The following is a 20,284-nucleotide window of genomic DNA, read 5'->3' as shown; positions in this document are numbered from 1 at the left end:
CCCAAACTCTAGAGATTCTTCCCCCACATTATGTTGCTATAAAAAGAAAAACAAAGGCCAGGTAAATCTGGTACCTCAGATCTGACCTACACTGTCCCCTAGACTCTGCCCAGTGGTCCAAATGGGTGGCTATCATCCCATGGATCGACAGAGCAAAGGAATAGACTAAACATTGTCCTTCGGAAGTTCTCAGCTTCTGACACACCCGTGATGACAGGACACAACCTGAAATTAGGTTTCCAAAGAGGGCCATGGTTTAGAAGAAAATCACACCTAAGCCATTTTTAGCAATAGCAGCTCCATGAACCAGGGGCCTTATAGCAAAGAGATGAATGAGGCATGAGAAAGTGACTCCCTGGTTCTGAAGATTCCACAGGGCTCCCTCCGATGCTCCCACTTGGCTTCAGAAGGGAGCCCTGCTAGAGCCTGTCACTCCCCAAATCCCTTCCCCTAAAAGCTCATCCGGGAAGATAAGGCTATAGCTCCCAGGGGCTTCAGGAGCCCAAATCACACCTGGGACAGTAGGGTTGCTCTCACAGATCTCACAATAAAAAAAAAACTGACAGTGACATCAGGACTAGCCCCAAACTAAAGAGACTCCCTCAACCTCCCAACCCTAATAAGCCTCTCAAAACCAGGTGGACACAATAGTGGGTACAGATTCAATCTCAACCAGAAGAGAGAGAAAGCGAGTGACAAACAACAGAGCAGCTCTAAAGAAAGGCGTCACTGTAAGGCCATTCTAACCCACCAACCCCACCGAGAGTCCCCAGCATAGTCCAATCCCCTCAGGAACCTCTAGCCAGAGGTCCAGTAAGAGTCAAAGGTCAGGCCTTGCCAGTCCCCACTGAAGGCCCAACACTGGGAGAGGAGGCCCGTCCAGCCTCACACCATCAGTCCCTGCTGCAAGTGGCCCCAGCCTAGCTCCAGCCTGTCTCCCCAGCCCCCACAGCAGTGTCCACAGGCACCCAGGCCTTCTCCAGCAGCCCTCCCAGGGCCATCCCAGACAAGGACCACTTACCCGGCTGTACATATGCCTCTTGCTCTGGGCCATGTTGCTCACCCGGCCTCTACCCCCTCCCCCAGCGGGCCAAAGACAGAGAGAAAAGGCAGAAACCTAGGCAGGAGGGTCAGGGCTCCAGGCCCTCATGGACAGACACAGAAGCCGTCAGGCACGGCCCTCCCCAGTCCATGGACCTCACTCGGTGGCCTACCGGGGTAGGGATGGGGGCAGAGATGGGGGCTGAGGAGCAAGTCCTCTCTGCTGCCTGATGATTCCTGAACCCAGAGACACCGAATCCTGCTTGCCAGCTGATGAGTCTCACTCTGCGCTAGTGCTGCTCTAGACTTGTCAGGAACCGTGTTAGCCTCTGGGTCCTAGTGCCCCCCTGCTTCACGGGGGCCAGACAAGCAAGGCAGGGATTTGCTGGGGCTCCGCCCACACCACAGACCCTCCGCAGTCACCTCTAGAGTAAACCGTAAGTGTTCAGGGCTAGGAGCACAGCCCTGACTGTCCTCCTAGTCTGTACCCCTCAGCATCACTGCTGCCACCCCCAACACGTCCCCCCACAATGTGCCTCAGCAGGACCATAAGCAACAAGGGACACTTCAAGAAGATCAGCTCCCTACCCGCCTCCATGCAGCCAAAGTAAGGGTCTCATGCCCCCTTTCAGGGGCTCGTCTTTCTCCCTCCTTCTTCTAAACTCTAGACTCAGGGTCCAAACCCATGTAATTAATCTGGATTTCAATTTCACACACTTGACCAAAGCAGCCAGACCCAGCACACAACACAGCAAAGGAAGGGCAATAATGGAGGTAACTTCATACAGCAAAGCAAGTCAAGTACCTACGTTCTCCTCCACACTGGCAAAGGTTGCCAGACTCTTTCTCCCTTCTGGCTGTTATAAAGGGCCAAGCTCAAACCCCGAGACTGTCAGGTTCAACTGCATGCTAAGAGCAGACAGCTCCACATGTCCCTTGTAGCAGAAGGCCCAGTCCACCTCAACCACCTGCCCCTTACTTACACTCTTGGCTTCCCAGCCACCTCCTTAACAGAAAAAAAGAGATGGTTTCTTTTCTATATATCACCAAATTTCTGTAATAACCACTTATTACTTTTATAATTATAAATATTTAATAAGATTAAGCATTCTAGTGAGAGGTCTCCAGAGGGCTATGTCACGATGCCTCTGTGTTCATTCACCCATCTAACATGGGCTACAAGCCAGCACACCTGGCTCCCTGCCCCTGAGCACCAAACAAGGTTGGCCTGGGGTCTGACCGGTATAGCTCCACCAGATGCGGTGTGGATCTAGGGATACCTGTCTTGTCTGCACTGGACTTCACTGGCCAAACAATCTTCCTCCACTCCACTCTCTTTCTAAGGCAGACCAGATAGCCCAACACTAGAATGACAACCAATAGCCATATATATGGCCCCAAAACACCTCTCCCCATCTTCAATCCTGGCCAGACCCGCTAGGGAACCATTTCTCTAGTAAAACTCTCCATGTTTGCCCCCTCCCTTCCCTTCACATTTACCCAGATAGGCAGGGCCATGCAGCCCCTTGCAGCCTGGACTTCCAAGCTCAGAGCACTTTACAGTCTAGAGAGCACCCTGAAAAACATAACTCTATAGTACTACGGTTAAGAGTACTGTTTCGAGACTCGGACTGCTTATGTTCAATTCCTGGCTTCCCCACCTGGGAACTACATGAACTTGGGCCAGATACTTAACATCTCTGTGCTTTGATTTCCTTATTGGTCATTTGGAAACAAAGAACATATCTCAGAGAGCGGTTCTGAGGATTAGCCAAGATAATCCATGTAAAACATTTAGGATATTGCCTGGTATTCAGTAGGTACTCAACAAGTCAGCTAATATCCATGCTGTCATCCTTGGACATCACAATAACCCGCAGAAAGGCAGGCCAGGAATGGTGCTGACAAGGAAACTGAGGCTTAGAGAACTGAGTAACTTCCCTGAAGTTACACAGAAGGTGAGGCGTGGAACCAAAACTGGAACTAGAGGCTGCCCCAGGACCCTCTGCACTTTCCACTCACCTCAGTGTTGACCACACATCTCTCTAGGCTTCTTCCTAGGCTGCGCTCCCCCTCTACACCACACTGCCTCCAGATATTCAGGAGAACTCATCTAAGAACAACCTCACAACTTGCCAGCCATATAGGTTTACATGATCACCTAACTTCTTGGAGGCTGTTTCTTCTATAAAAGGGGAGTATCACCTGTCATCTCTATGCTAATGTTACTAGGCCCAAATAAGATAAAGCATGTAAAAGTGCTTTGCAAAAATACAGAGTGCAAAAAATTAGTTGACATAACAGATGATATATAAGTCTAAAAATAAAATATCTAGACAACAAATGTTCTAAGGAACTACAGACAAAAGAAAGGTGAACTAAAAAGGGGTTAAAAAATAAATAAGAACAAGAAAAGGGGTACTTGACTATGTCTTGAATTATGGGCTGTTTTCTTGATATGTGAAAAGGCCTACAAACACTTTAAGTTGTGAACACACTGAGTAGAGAGACAGCATACTTTTGCTTGACGAGGGAATATTAAAGAAGACTAGATTGGTTTCAGTAAAGAATTCTAGATGAGTTCTATCAAACTATAAGCCTTTGAAAGCACAGCCCACAACTTCCCTCTTTGTGATCTCATCACCCTGAGCTCATGGAGTCAAATATTTATTGAGTAAATAAGGACATCAATATTGAGATGCATTAGAAGGTAAGTATGGATAGTTAGGGAGTTTAACATTCAGAAGGAGAGAGACAAGTCCATCTACATGATCCAGTAACAACAAGTGGGTCTCTTCCTGAGCAGGAGACTGGCATGACAAGTTATTTTAGGAGGATCAAATGGGTGGCAGAGCAGGCTGGAGTGGAGGCAGGAGCAACCCAGTAAAGACAGGAAAATAGGGAGGAGACTGCTGCAAAATGCACAAGGGGTATGGAGGGTCTGAGCCAGAGAAGGGAGGGAAGGAGATAGGGAGGGAGAGAGAAAGAAGCAGGAAAGGATAGGAGCTAATTCAGAGAATGTACAAAAATGCCCTGAGAAGGCCCTAAGAAGATCACATGTGGGGAAAGAGGCAGAGTGCCTGCACGGGCTCCAGAGACAGACAGACCTAGACACAGCTTTGGTTCCCTCCTCACCTGTATGACTCTAGTCAAGACAGTTAACTTTCTGAGCCCAACTACCTCATCTGAAAAAAGGGGGGAAACAATACCTACCTCACAGGGATGTTGTGAGGATTAAGTAAGCACTTAAGAAAGCAAGCACTTAACACAATGCCTGGCACAGAATATATGCTGAACAAAATGTAGATATCATCTCCATCATTATTGGGAAGCTACATCAATGATGACTTACATACAGCAGGAACTTGAAAGGTACAGGAATAAATGGATGGATGAAGGAATGCATGAACAAAAAAATGGGCGAACAAACTCAGGAGCTTTCAAGCATGAGTAATGGAAGAATGATGACTGAAAACATTTAAAAAACTGGGAGGAAATGGGAAGGCAAACTGAACATGTTAGGAGAGAGAAGGTAAGTCCTGTTCGTAGGACCTTCTCCAGAGCAAATTTAACTGTACACTACCATGCATATTTCACTGTCTCCTTCCAAAATGCACCTGTGATGCAGACAAAACAGATTGCATCATCTCTGTCCTATAGGTGATGGAACTGAGTCTCAGAAGTCAAATGACTCTCCTGAGTCTCATGGCCAGAAAATGGCAGGGGGGCACATGTGACTAGCTGTACAGGCAGGTGATCATACCACAGCACCATTGGGCCCCATGCCATGTCACACAGGACAATTCTGAGTTATATGTTCCCTCAGCCAGAGACAAGATAGATACGCCCTAGACTTCTAATTCATTTTCTTCCCCAGTGATATTAAATACTGTTGAAATATCTACGAAAATAGGTGTCTGATAAATAGGTAATCAATGGTCTTGGAGATTATTTCAGAAAATGACAGGAAAGCGAGTAGCTTGTTAAGAATTAAGAAGGAACAAGTAAAAAGAAGCCTCTTTGGCACTGAGCCTGCACTATTCCTACCTTGCTTTTACTAGCACCCCAGCATCCTTTGAGCCTTTGACCTCCTCTTATCTCTATCTCACCCAACCTTAATCCTGAGCTACCCCAGCTGTCTGATTTCCCTCATCCCTCTCATAGAGGAGCTGGTTTGAATCCCAGGCAGTCTCATAGCAGGGTCCACACACTTGAACTGAACTATATCAGGCACTGGGTATAGAGTAGTTTGGTTACAAAGATAAAACAAACACAATAGTAACTAGCAAGATTCAGATTTTCTTCAGACTAGGACAAAACTGTACATCTCTGAAAGCACTGGTAAGGAAGGGATAAGTGTGGATGTAAGTCCCTCAGGAATCAGGAAAAAAAGAGCTATTTGCTCACTGAGTGGGGAACAGAAGCTATGGGCCTAGAAGTATGGAAGGTTGGGTTTCAGACACACAGGAACCCAGAAAGAAGACAGGTACACAACCTATTGCTCCAAAGTCCTACTCCAGTATCTGCCTTACAGATCTCATACAGATAGGGCCTAAATCCTAGAAGGACTTTCTTTTCCTTTCCAGCTCCTTGTTTTCCCCAGAAATGTCTGCAGCCCACTCTCATTCTGAATGCAACTCAATCTCCTCCCAAAGTATCCCCTTCCCCCAATACCCAGTGACTGCCAGGCCCACCTCCAAAGGCCCAGACCTCCAAGAGCCAGGAAGGAAATCTATACAATATTCCCCACTTATCCTCAATAAAGGAACTTTTGCAGGACAGCACCAGGTACAGAGAAGCCCCCAGCCCCATATTCAAGAACTGCAACTTTCCCTATGCTAGCAGGAGTCCTACTTGACAGCCTGTCTGAAGTTGCTGCTGGTTCCTCCCCATGAATCAACCAGCAATTCTCTGGCACTAGGACCCTGCAGACAAGGAACCCGGAGCCTGCGCTCTAAAAAGAGAGATGCACCATTTCACAACTTCAGCAAAAGCCAAGGCAGCCAACAAAGCCACAGCCACCTTGGCTGTGCTTGGGCTCTGCCTTCTGGGCAGCTCACCGGCCACTCCCCAAAAGCAGAGCATTCTGTCCTTTCTCTTTTTAAATCCACGTCATCATTTGATCGTAATGGAAATCAATCTCAAGTCACCACGCAAAGGCGTATCCATAGCAACCACAAGAGGAAGGACACAGAAATGATGCTCCAGTAGCTGCAGCAGCAAAAGGTAAGCCTGTTTCTCTACCATCCATGCTATCCCACCATTCTCCCCCTTCACTCAAGCGTACCTTACCTGCAAATCCTATCATATCAAAGGGGAAAACGTAAAAGGTGAGTGTTAATAATCTATGCTATTATGTAAGGTTTTAAGTCTGCCTACTCCCATATCTGGCAGAAAAAAAATTATCTTTTTCTGGTTGAATGGGGTCAATTCCCTTTTAAGTATTCACTGTCTCGGGTGACACAGTCTCAGCCCGGAATACTTGACAAAGCATTCTCAGTCACTTGTCTTTCTGGTCGGGACGCTAGTCTCATTCACAGACTTCAGAGTTCCCGACGTGGCTATAAAAGGCCAGCAGCCACACTGACCCCACTACCCTGCCCACCCATGCCACCAGCATGCCCACACACCAGCCAGGTAAGACCCGCTCTGTAGCAGCCCTGGACCCCAGCCCCTCAAGGTCCAGAAGCCTGGAGCTGGGATTCAATTTCTGCCTCCTCTGATGCCTCAGAGGAAGGAATGCCACTTCTGCAGAGGTAAGAGACTCATCAAAGCACTACTAACCCTAAGTAATCCTCCATGCCTCCATTTTCTCTTCTGTAAAATTGACACTGTAACAATTCCTTTAAAAGAACTGTTGTGAGAATGCCTGAAAAGCGCTCATAAGAGTGCCTGGTACGAAGCACTCAATAAACATCAGCCATTATTATTAGGATAAAGAGGAAGGAGGGGCCTACAGTGTGAGGTTTAAGTTCTGAGGGTACTTAACACTCTTGGAGAGAATCTCAGGTCTGATCTCTGTTCCTTTCCTCTGGACAGTTATTTCAAGCCTCCCTTACTACTGTAATTCCTATCTGAGCCCACACCACACCTCCCCTCAGCAGATAAAGTTCCTAAGAAAAAAACCTGAACCTATTAGAGCAGAATTCCTTTGCAAATTTAGATATATCTGCCACCACCACTGCCTCTTTCTTCCTACATTCTTTCCTTTCTTCTGTCATTCCTCTTTCAAAGAAAATGATGTCCCTTTCTTTTCAAGGTCAACCCTTCTACCCTCCTCTGAGGATCTGACTTAGCAATCATCTTTTCCCTTGTCCCTTCAACTGCACGCACCCTCTCTACTCGCTCTTATACATTATCTGGTAACCTATGCTCGAGACTTCTATTCTAGGAAAAACTGTCTCTAGTTTCTGCTACCTCCTCCGCAAGATGCCACCACCTCTGTTCCTTCCTTCCCTGCCAGGCTATTCAAAGCGAGTACACCTTTTCTCTCCTCCTTTCCCAACCACTCCTCCATCTGGCTTAATCTCACTCCTGTCCCTACCACTTCTCAGTAGCTGCTCACACTAAAAAAGTAGGAGCCCTGGTGACCACAATCTCCCAACTGTCCAGTCTCAAGGTGCATTTTCTAAGCTCACCCTGCTTGACTTCCCTGTAGCAGCTGAAGCTGCTGCTCCTCTTCTGGAATTTTTTCCTCTCCTAGGTCCCCAGGCAACATTCTCTCGTACCTTGCACAACAATCCTTCTTGACTCCTCTGATATCTTCAGCCTCCTAGAAGCAGAGCTGGGCTCATCCATTCCCATGGCATCAACCCCCACTTACACCTACTGCCCCAGGCACACTCTCTTCTGAATCTCAGACCCACACTTCTACCTGTCTGCTAAGTGCCACAGACACCCCCCAGGTTCAACATAACTCAAAACACACTTGGTATCTTTCCCTCAAAAAATGTTCCTCTTCTATATTCCCTCTTTTCTACTGGCACCACCACCCACCCAAAACAGAAAACAGAGTCATCCCTAACAATTCCCTCTCTTGTTCTCAACAACCCATTAATCATTACATTAGGTTGACTGTCTCTACTGTCTCAGATTCATCTCCTTTCCACCACCACTGATCTAATCCTTAGTTCAGCGTTATACCATGCCTATGTTATATTACAAGAGTCTCCTGATGTCCCTGATCTAAAGTCTCCCCTTAGTCTACTTCCACAGTTAGCTTCCCAAAATACAATCAATATCACCTCTCTGTCCACTAAACTGAATCTCCTTAGCACAGCACTTCACGTCATTAAAAACCTGGCCTCATTATGAATATCTACTCTCATGGAGCACCTCTCCTCTGAACTCAAAGTTCTAACATTCCAGCTACATGGATATACTTACCTTCCCCATTATGCCTCTATAACTGTTGCAAAAATCACCAAGGCCATTCCCTTTCCTAATAATCAAGGCTCAGTTCGATTACCACCTTTGTCCTGAAAATTCCCAATGTCTCCATACAGAGCTAGTCATTCCTTCCTGTGCTCTCACACAGCACTCTGGACATATCTCTATTATAACATCACATTTTTATTAAAATATTGTCCCCCTTATCCCATCACGAACACCTCCAGGGAAGAGTTTTTATTCATTTCAGTATCCTAACCACTGCACACAGAAGACATTCAATGTTAAATACAAACCTGTACCAATACCAGACTCTGGGATATAAGCCGGCTCTGACAAATTTTCCAGAGTAACTCCACCCTCAAAGACACCCCACCCCCACCGTAGAGGAAATTAAGACATGTACACACAAACCCCAGCAGATGTAGATCTTTCTTCTCCAGACAGGAGCCTAAGAAACTAAAAATAGAGGGTACGGAATTTGGTAATGACACTGGTTCTCAATCTCACATATTTCCATGGTGAAAGGACTCAGAGAGAGGCTTTTAGGCTATACCGCAAATGCCGATGTGGGAAAACAGCTTGAGCGAGGCTTTGGAGGTGACAAAGGTCTAGTCTTTGCTTAAGTGAAGCCCTCAGGGGATGTGTAGGAGCGTGGGGACACTCAATTTGTCCATCAGCCAAGTGCTACTGGTATTATTAGCCTGAACTTGAAAAGAAAAATGAGGGCGCCTGGGTTAAGCAACTACATTTGGCTCAGGTCATGATCCAGGGTCCTGGGATCAAGTGCCCATCAGGCTCCTTCCTCAGTGGGGAGCCCGCTTCTCCCTCTCCCTCTGCCTGCCACTCCACCTACTTGTGCACGCGCACATGCGCTCTCTCTCTCTCTCTCTGTTAAGTAAATAAATATTTTAAAAGAAAAGAAAAATGATAGAAAGCCAAATCCAGAGTCTCCAAAATGGAAAGGACCCTAAGACAGTACCACTAATAGCTATACACAAGTCAAGGAGCCTGGGAATCCTCTACTACAATCCCTCCCAACCCATAACTCCAGGCAGCCACTTGCAATGACAGAGATGACAGAGTAAAACCTAGAGTGGAAGTTGTCAACAGTATCACAATGCTCCCACATCTTCTGAATCTTCCCTAACAAGTTCTCCTTTGTATCCTCACATCAGGCCCAACTCACCAATTCTTAGTACCGCCTCCTGTATCCTTTTTTTCTTCTCCATTACCACTGTTATCTCTTTGGTTGGCCATTTAATAGCTTTGAGAATTGAGGCAAACGATTTTCCCTCTTTGGAGTCTCATCTACGAAACAGGGTAACAGCTGCTCTGCCTACCTCACAGGATTATTAAATAAAATGAGATCATGCCGGTGGAAGGTTCTGTAATCTGTAAAATCTTATACATAAATGGAAGGCATGCTTATTATCACCAACCTGAGTCCTCTACTACTGATTCGTGCAGCACATCTGGCTCCCTCCCCATCTCCCCATTTCCAGCCACACATTATATCCCAGAGTAAGACTATGACACACTCTAAAATACTGTTTTGTCCAGATAGCCCCTGGCTCCAAATCTTCCACTGACACACCATTTCTTACTTTAAACAAACAGGCCTCCCTGTGACATATGCAGTGTCATCTCTGCACCACTGTCAGCAGCTTAGGATGCTTTCCCTGGTCTTGCCAGCCCCACCCGTCCTTCAGAGGCCAGCCAAAGCCCCACTACACTCCCTATAGAAAGACAAAATTTAAGAGAGGCATCTAAAGCAATGTCATGGAAGAATTAAGGATAATTCAGTGGAGGAAACTTGGTGGGAATAGCTATCATCTAACACTTTAAGAGTCACTTTTGGAAGGGGGACTGTACTTATTTTCCTGTTCAGTTGTCAAAGAGAACCTGGGACCAATAGGATAGAAGTTGCAGAGACGCATTTCAGCAAAAAATTGAAAAACTTCCTTACTAAGCTATCTCAAGATGAAATGTAGTAAATTCCCTGTTATTAGAAGTGTTCAAGCCCAAACTGGCCATTTGGGAAGGATATTTTAGATGGACTTCAACTATCAAAAGGGTAACTGAACTCGAATCACAGCATTTTAGATCTGAAAGGAACCTTCGCGCTCTTCTAGTCCAGCCTCCTATTTTATAAGCCTGGAGAGGTCAAGGGGATTGCTCAAGGCAGCAAAGTTTGTGTCAGAGAGCAGGAAGGAGAACACAGTCTCTAAATTTCAATTCAGTGACTTACACCCTTGCTATTCAAAGTGTGATCTGAGCAGCAGCAGTAGCAGCAGCAGCAGGACCTGGACACTTGTTAGAAATGCAGACCCAACCGCAATCTGTTCTTTAACAAGACCGGTAGGTGTATGCACCATTAAAGTTTGAAAAGCACTGAACTACACTGTCCCTTCCAAACCTTGATTTTCCCAATCTGGAATTGCATTTCCCAAACTACTTCAACTGTTAAACAGAATCAGCACCCAAGAAAAACAGCATTCCCCATTCAAATCTGTGAAACTCTCCATACCATACTTCCAGTGTGAGATTCATGGTAACTATCTTTAGCATAGTAAAGGCTCTGAAATATTCCACAGAAAACTTTAACCATGAAGTTTCTAAACATATTTGAGCAAGAAATGCCTTAAGGAAGAAAAAAAAAAGAATTATGGCAATCTCCTTTAACATCCCCGTGACTCATGCTCTCGCTGGACACCAGGTAAAGAACGTCAGCCTCCACCTCATAGTTCTCGGACTCTCGGTACCTTAAGCATACTGGATTAGTAAGCGGTCAACGTGGGCTTGCTGTTCTCATCACTGCAACACATGAGGGGAAGCTTCCAAATCATTGTCTCTTTAAAAACACCGGAGTTCCTCATCTGTGTGATTTACCTGTGGTTCTGCCTTAAAGACAAGCGGAATGTGCAAGATGACTTCTCAAGGGTCATCCTGCCAGTTAAGGCGGTCCCCGGGAGTGGGAGATACAGACATACCAGACCCATATCCAGGTCGCCATGCTTGAGTCCTCTATGGGATTTGGGTTTTTTGTTTTGTTTTGTTTTTCACTTGACACAAACTTCTTAACCATGTGCCCACAGAAACCTGTGGCTCGGAATGGGTTCAGGGGTGCCTCAGACGCTCCCAGGAAAGGAGGGAGACCCTCGCCGCTGCGGAGGAATTCAGGGGCGCAACCACTCCGACCCCGGGAGCACAGGGCAAGGCGGAAGAGCGCAGGTGGGTCGGACAGGCCCAGAATCAGGCAGGCGCCCACCCCGCCGCGGCCCACCCCTACCGTCCCCGCTCCGCACACCGGGCTCCATGCCGCGCCCCAGCCCAGCCCAGCACCGGGCCCCCCGTCCGCCGCCGGGAACCTAACGAACACGCAGGGGGGCGGCGGCGGAGACGGTTGGCAGGGTGGCCGCCTCCGTACCTGTCCTGTCAGGGGCTCCGCGCCCGGCTCCGGCCCCACCACCGGCGACCGACGCCCAAGTCCTTGCCAGTCGCGCCCCTCCCGCCCCGCCCCGCCCGCGTGGGCTGCCCGACGCGCCGCCCGACCCCTTGAGGCCCGCCCCACACCCTCTCGCCCCAGAGGCACAGGGACGCTCCAGCTCCAGGAACACGCTACTCTTCCCCGAAGACCAGCCGGGGTTGAAAACTGCGCGCTGAGCGCAGCCGAGGAGACCTCTGTCAGGCACAAAGCTGGACACCTGGAGCGAGATGTGCGCGTGCGCACTGTGCCCGGGCAGCCAGTTAGGACCACAGGAGAAAAGCGCCTCTAGGCCTGCGCCCTCTGCCGGCCGTCGGGAGACAGCGTTTAGGGATTGGAGGACTCCTTGCTCTGGGCAAATGTATCTCCAGGTGTCCCTAAGCTTTTGAGCGCTAAACTGCTAATTAAAACATTAGTGATAACCGTATTTCGTCAGTTAGCTTGAGGAGAAAATTTAAATTTTGCGGCTACTCGGCGTCATCCATATGGGGATACAGTTATCTCACGCCTTTACAATGGGAATGTAAAATAACGCAAATGCACCTAATGGCATTTTGGCTTGTCTAATCTACAAAGAAAAAAACAAAACAGTAAAAGGACAAATCCCTTGACCCAATGTACCCACTTATAATAGTGTAGTTAAGTGAAATAGTAGGGCAAGTGTTCAGAGATACTTGTACAAAGATGTTGGGAGGATTTGATATATGAGGGGTTTGAATTCTAACTTTGATTTACAGGCTGTGTGAGGTCTTGGGTGGGTTCCTTAATCCGTCCATGTTCCCCTGTTGCCTCATCTGTAAAATGGGAATGTTAATGATATTGTCCATATTACCAAGTTGTTAGGAAAATTAAATGAACCCATGTAAAGAAACTGAATAATAATCATTGTGATGTCATGCTTATCTCAGCTAATCTAACATTGAAAACAACCTGAAAAGTCCATAAAATTGATGGTGAGGTGGAGGTGGGGGTGGAGGTATAAATGGTAGAAAGGATGAATTGGGCAACGTCTCTACCATGGCCCTGTTTTTTCCCCATTTCACCTTTTAAATATTTCTAATATATAGAATGGATAATCTATTTGGATAATTCAGAAATCAAAACAGAAAGCAAAGTAAACCGCCCTTCAGACTTTGTTTCCATCCATTCTTTCCCTTTGCCCACTACAGGTAACCTTTGTTTTTAGTTTGTTTATCTTCTCAATGTTCTATGCAAATTCAGGCAAATTTGAATATATAGTCTTTGTCCTCCCATTTGTTATGCAAAAGATAGCATGCTATATACACTTGTGTCTCGGTTTCTTCACTTAATATATCCTGGATCTTTCTAAATAGGTAAATAGAGATCTTCCTTTTTAGTTTATTTTTATTTTTATTTTTTTAGAAAGAAAGCACAGGAAGTGGGGAGTGGGGCAGGTGGAGGAGGCAGAGGGAGAAAGAATCTCAAGCAGGCCCCACACCCAAGCCTGATATGGGACTCAATCCCATGACCCTGAGATCATCACCTGAGCCAAAATCAGGAGTTGGATGCTTAACCAACTGAGCCACCCAGGTGCCCCTCTTATTTTTTTCAGCTACATAGTACTATATTGTCTGGATATACATAATTTATGAGCCAGCCTCTTCTAGTGGGATACTTTGTTTCCAGGCTTTTGCTGCTGCAAGCAAGGCTACAATGAATCATCCTGTACATATGACACTCCATATGTGATCAGGTATGTACAGGTAGGATACATCTGGATCAAATAATAAATGCATCTGTAATTGTAGTAGAAATGGCTTCCATCCCCTTCAGTCAAAGAGAAACAGCATATAAAAATTAATCTAAAAGATACTATATGCACATAATTTTTATTGTGATAACACATGCATAAAACTTCCCATTTTAACCATTTTTAAGCATATGGTTCAGTGGAACTAAGTACACCTACATTATTGTGCAACTCTAGGAACCAAGGGCAGTCTGCCCCAAAATGTGCCACTTTGACATGTAGATTATTTCAAACTAAAAACAATCAAGGACCAAGAGAGGAAGAAATTTTGACCTCCCACCTAACTGTCTTAAAGAATTTAGATAGAGGACCTGCTTCAGGAAGAGAGCTCTCTTATAGATAACTACATTACAATATGAACTAAGAATGGTAGAAAGGGAGGAACATAACAAGGCTTGTTTGATCAAAATTCCTTCTGTGTTCCTTGTTTCTGGATGGCCCAGCAACTATTTATTCACCAAAATTTACTCTTTTCATGTGCCTGTGACTTGCTTTCCTTCCCTTTGTAGGAAAAAATTTTCCAGACTTCTACCGCCCTCCCCTTAGTTCAAGATGACATACATGCTTCAGTTTGCCTGACTGGAATGGGAGTAGGGATACAGGAAAGACCCAACTGCTTGTCAGCACCATAAAAGGGGGTGCCCCTGAGTCTAAAGGATGGGATGTGCTAATAGGAGAAATATTATTTCTTTTACATTGGATTAGGCTGCATGGTCTTCAAGGAAAATTAATAGTGTCTTTGTTCTATGTCTTTTTTCAAAGGTGCCAGCCTGAGCATCCCTCTGATTAGGAATTCCAATCTGCATGACTGGAATCCATCCTCCCAAACTGTGATGCTGAACAGAGAATATCTGTGCTCATTGGGTGGAATCCTGTGCTTTACAGAACATGGGAAGGGACCAAGAGGGGAAAACCTCCCCTTGAGGAAAAGAATACTGGTTCCTAGGGGGAGGAGATGGTTTTCAGGTTGAGAGACTTGGGGAGGTGATTGGATAAAGGCAGAGAACAAGCCACATGCAGAAGAATGAAATTGGACCATTTTCTTACACCATACACAAAAATAGACTCAAAATGGATGAAAGACCTAAATGTGAGACAGGAATCCATCAAAATCCTAGAGGAGAACACAGGCAACCACCTCTTTGACCTTGGCCGCAGTAACTTCTTATTAGACACATCTCCAAAGGCGAGGAAAACAAAGGCAGAAATGAACTATTTGGACTTCATCAAGATAAAAAGCTTTTGCACAGCAAAGGAAACAGTCAACAAAACCAGAAGACAACCAATAGAATGAGAGAAGATATTTGCAAATGACATATCAGATAAAGGGCTAGTATCCAAAAATCTATAAAGAATTTATCAAACTCAACACCCAAAGAACAAATAATCCAATCAAGAAATGGGCAGAAGACCAGGCGCCTGGGTGACTCAGTGGGTTAAACCTCTGCCTTCAGCTCAGGTCCTGATCTCAGGGTCCCAGGATCGAGCCCGACATCAGGCTCTCTGTTTGGCGGGGAGCCTGCTTCCCCCTCTCTCTCTGCCTGCCTCTCTGCCTACTTGTGATCTCTCTCTCTGTGTCAAATAAATAAATAAAATCTTAAAAAAAAAATGGGCAGAAGGCATGAACAGACATTTCTCCAAAGACATACAAAAGGCCAACAGACACATGAAAAAGTGTTCCATGTCACTTGGCTTCAGGGAAATACAAATCAAAACCACAGTGAGATATCACCTCACACCAGTCAGAATGGCTAAAATTAACAAATCAGGAAACAACAAGTGTTGGGAGGATGTAGAGAAAGGGGAACCCTCTTACACTGTTGGTGGAAATGCAAGCTGATGCAGCCATTCTGCAAAACAGTATGGAGGTTCCTCAACAAGTTGAAAGTGGAGCTACCCTATGACCCAGCAATGGCACTACTAGGTATTTACCCCCAAAGACACAAACATAATGATTTGAAGGGGCACCTGCACCCCCATTGTTTATAGCAGCAATGTCCACTATAGCCAAAATATTTGGATAGAGCCCAGATGCCCATCAACAGATGAATGGATAAAGAAGATGTGGGGTGTATACACACACACACACACACACACACACACACAATGGCATACTACTTGGCCATCAAAAAATGAAATCTTGTCACTTACAACAATGTGGATGGAACTAGAGAGTATTATACTAAGCGAAATATGACAGAGAAAGAAAAATATATGATTTCACTCATATGTGGAATTTAAGAAACAAAACAGAGGATCATAGGGGAAAGGAGGGGAAAAATAAGATGAAAACGGAGAGGGAGGGGTGCCTGGGTGGCTCAGTGTGTTAAAGCCTCTGTCTTCGGCTCAGGTCATGGTCTCAGGGTCCTTGGGATCGAGCCCCCCATCAGGCTCTCTGCTCAGCGGGGAACCTGCTTCCCACTCTCTCTCTCTGCCTGACTCTCTGCCTACTTGTGATCTCTGTCTGTCAAATAAATAAATAAAGTCTTAAAAAAAAAAGGAAAAGAAAACAGAGAGGGAGACACACTATAAAATACTCTTAACTATAGGAAACAAACTGAGGGTTGCTGGAGGGGCGGTGGAAAGAATGGGATAACTGGGTGATGGAATGAGCACTGGGTATTATATGCAACTGATGAATTATTAGATTCTACCTCTGAAGCTAATAATACACTGTATGTTAGTTAAATTAATTTAAATAAATATAAATTTATAATTGAAGAAGCATATTCATATATGCAACTTGTTTCAAACATATTTAGGAGTGTTTGAATGCCAGGTTGACTATACATTTTTAAACTTAAATTTAATTAAAATTTTAAAATTCCGTTTCTTAGTCACGTTAGCCACATTTCACATACTCAGTAGCTACATGTGGCCAGTGCTTTTGTATCAGTCTAGAGCAGAACTTCAACCCTTCTTCCCCCTGCTTTTTCATGCTTTTATGAGAGCTCTAGCTTTTCAAAAAAAGAACCTAACGTTCAACTCATCATTACTTGGCTTTGTTACCACACTCTGATAGAGTGTGAAGAAACAAGGTGGCCCAGGGAGAGCCAGGCCTGCTTTTCCCCACTTCTTTCTGGGGTAAGGGTGGAGACAGCATGAGGGTGGCCCCTCAGGGGACCTTGAGGACAATGTACTAAGAACCCACTATGTGGGATAAGCCAGAACAATCATAAAAAGTTCCTCTTACAGTGGGAACTTAGGACCACACAAATCCTACTGCAGAATTCATGGGAAAAACCATATCTATAGATACAGATACTTTGTTAAATCAGAGTACCAAAGTACACAAAATCTCATTAGATTCTCTAAAATCAGGAATTACAGAGATGTCTAATACATCTGGTTCTAATCAACATTGTATTTTGGGACATAACTATAAAATAAGAAAAAATATTAAAAATAAAGATTAGAAGGAGGAAATTAAACTGTAATTTCTCACAGATGATATGATGACCTACATAGGAAATGTCAAAAGAATCTGAAAATTATTGGGGTGCCTGGCTGGCTCCATTGATGGAGCATGTGACTCTTGATCTCAGAGTTGTGAGTTCAAGCCCCACATTGAGTAGAGATTATTTAAAATTAAAATCTTTAAAAAATTGGGGCACGTGGGTGTCTCAGTGGGTTAAAGCCTCTGCCTTCGGCTCAGCTCATGATCCCAGGGTCATGGGATTGAGCCCCACATTGGGCTCTCTGCTCAGCGGGGAGCCTGCTTCCTCCTCTCTCTCTGCCTGCTTCTCTGCCTACTTGTGATCTCTCTCTGTCAAATAAATAAATGAAATCTTTAAAAAAAATCTTTAAAAAATTAAAAATAAGTTTTTAAAAGAGGAATCTAAAAATTATTAGAATTGATTTAAAAATAGCAAAGTGGCTAGAGGTAAAAATCAACATAAAAAATCAATTACATTTCCATAACCAACAATGAAAAGTTAAATAGTATAATTTCTATTTTTAAAAAATTTTTTAAATATTTTATTTATTCATTTGAGAGGGAGACAGAGCAGAAGCAGGGGGAGCAACAGAGGGAGAGGGAGTTGTAGACTCCCAGATGAGCAGGGAACCCGATGCGGGGCTCAATCCCAGGACCCCAGGATTGTGACCTGAGCCGAAGGCAGACCCTTAATGGATTGAGCCACCTGGGTGCCTCAATAATAGATTTTTTAATGAAATTGATGCACCTGGTAATAAGCTTAACAAAATATGTGCATAACCAAATTATAAAATCTTATGGAAGGCATTAAATTTAGTCCAAATGAATGAGAGATATGGCATATTTATGAACAGGAAAATTCAATGTCACAAGGAACTTATTATCCCATATTTATGTATTTGAAACAATCCCAGTCAATAACCCACCAGGATATTCTAGGAGTTTATGCTAACAAATTAGTAAATCTGTAGAAAAGAGCCCTGGGGCCAAAAATAGCCAAGAAGCTCTTGAAGTAAAAGAACACAGCTCAGGGGTGTCTGTGGTTATTTTAAAGTTACTGTAATGAAGGCAATAGGGTACCGATGTAGGTACAGAAAACAAAATAGACCATTAGAACACAAAAGATTCTAGACCTAAAACAAACACAAATGCATAGGAACATTTGATATTAGTCATAATTTATATTATTGGCCAGTGGGAGAGAGACACACTATTCTACAAATGGTGCTGCAATAACTGGCTATACAGACATGAGAGAAGGAAGGGAAGGACAAAGGAAGGAATAAATGGGTGCTTCCAGTTCTGGCAATAGAGGACAAAATATCATGGAAATCCACCTGATACAGTGCAACTAAAAATGCTGGAATGCAACATTCACACATGCACGCACACACACGCAAACACGCACACGCACCTGCCCACGTTGCCTAAATGAATTGGTGGGAAAGTAAGGGAATTCCTCAGAAGCTAGAGATAATGTGAAATTACAAATCCCAAGGCACAGATGATCACTGGAGCCAGTGTTTGCTACCCAACCCTTAGGTGGCCTGGAACTGGGGTTTAAAGAGGCTTAAGTAGGGACAGAAGACCAAATCTGGGGTTGAGCAGAGAAGACTGGAATAGAAAACTACTACCCCCTTACATACATGCACATAAAACCAGGAGTCTAGGAGTAACACCCCAGACAGTGACTTAAGAAAAAAAAAGTGCTCCACAAAAGGAAACAGTAAGGATAAAAGCTTCTCATCCTTAGTCGTGGTGTAATGGGGGAAAATCCTCTCTGGTAATTCGAAACAATAAGCTTGTACTCACATCAGTTTGGGACCAGAATGTATATCACATGAGTGGCCAAAAAAATTCCAAGATGATATACAGAGAGCATATATATATATATATATACAGACACATGAATGTGTATGACATATTATTCAGCCATGAGAAAAAAGGATCTCTTGTCATTTGTGACAATGTGGATGGACGTTGAGCACCTTATGCTTAGTGAGACATAGACAGAGAAAGACAAATACTGTATGACATCATTTATATATGCAACCTAAAACAAGTCAAACCTATGAAAAAACAAAGTAAAATGGTGGTTACTAGGAGAGGGGGATGGGAAGGATAAGATTAATGGTATTTAAGAGTATAAACTTGTAATTAGTAGTAAATAGGCCATAGAGGTCTGATGAACTATACGAGGGATATAAACAATAATGTTGTACTGTAATGATGTGACGTGATAAACATTGCTTCTATAGCAGTCATATTACAATATATAAATGTATCAAAGTAACACACTGTATACCTTAAATTTGCAAAAGATAACATGTCAAATCTATCAAACAAACAGAAATACAGGAGACATATATGTCCTCAGATTCAGGAAACCCAAGCGATTGCCTCCAGGATAAACAAATAGAAATACACATCTGGATTAACAGTGGTGAAACTGCAGGAGTGTGATGACAAGGATAACATCATAAAAGGAGCAAGAGAGAATAAAGGACTGTTAGATTAACCCCTGACTTCTCATAGCAACAATGAAAGTCAGAAGACAAAGGAATATTATCTTCAACGGGTTAAAAGATAACACCTGCCCGCCTATAATTCCTTAGCCAGCAAAATGATCCTTCAAAAATGGTGAAATAAAGCCATTTTGGGGACACCTGGGTGGCTCAGTCAGTTAAGCTGCCACCTTCAGCTCAGGTCATGATCCCAGGGTCGTGGGATCCAGTCCCGCATCGGGCTTTTTGTTCGGCAGGGAGCCTGCTTCTCTCTCTGCCTCTGCCTGCCACTCTGCCTGCTTGTGTGCCCTCTCTCTCTCTCTCTCTCTCTCTCTCTCTCTCTCTGACAAATAAATAAATAAATAAAATCTTAAAAAAAAAAAAAAAAGATGGCATTCTGTTACCTCTCCATCTTTGGGCACCTGGGTGGCTCAGTGGGTTAAGCCTCTGCCTTCGGCTCAGGTGATAATCTCAGGGCCCTGGGATCGAGGCCCATATGGGGCTCTCTGTTCAGCGGGGAGCCTGATCCCCGCCCCCCACCTGCCTCTCTGCCTGCTTGTGACCTCTCTCTCTGTGTCAAATAAATAAGTAATATCTAAAAAAAAAAAAAAATTTTTCAAGCCAATAAAACTGAGGTTTATTATCATCAGCTCCTA

General features: G+C 44.5%; 2 protein-coding genes across 8 annotated transcripts in view; one reads left to right on the top strand and one right to left on the bottom strand.

The window, feature by feature from the left end:
• Positions 1–11,946, bottom strand: part of DCTN1 (dynactin subunit 1) — a 29,354-nt gene extending 17,408 nt beyond the window's left edge. For 4 of the 7 annotated variants that reach the window (XM_032880740.1, XM_032880741.1, XM_032880742.1 and 1 more), the window contains exon 1: positions 1,022–1,329. In XM_032880740.1, coding sequence (XP_032736631.1) covers positions 1,022–1,054 — 33 coding nt within the window. In that variant the 5' untranslated portion in view covers positions 1,055–1,329. Of the gene's footprint in view, positions 1–1,021; positions 1,330–11,860 lie in introns of those variants that run through there. The other 3 variants (XM_032880746.1, XM_032880747.1, XM_032880745.1) reach the window with 2 other exon arrangements.
• Positions 6,057–20,284, top strand: part of WDR54 (WD repeat domain 54) — a 32,380-nt gene continuing 18,152 nt past the window's right edge. The window contains exon 1 of the mRNA XM_032880771.1: positions 6,057–6,267. The gene's annotated coding sequence lies outside the window, so the exon portion shown is untranslated. The remainder of the gene's footprint in view (positions 6,268–20,284) is intronic.

This window comes from Lontra canadensis, unplaced genomic scaffold (genome assembly GCF_010015895.1).
Source record: "Lontra canadensis isolate GAN:19392208 unplaced genomic scaffold, GSC_riverotter_1.0 scaffold71, whole genome shotgun sequence".
Taxonomy (NCBI): Eukaryota; Metazoa; Chordata; class Mammalia; order Carnivora; family Mustelidae; genus Lontra; species Lontra canadensis.
Note: the sequence above shows the minus strand (reverse complement) of the source record. Positions and strands in the feature narration are given on the sequence as shown.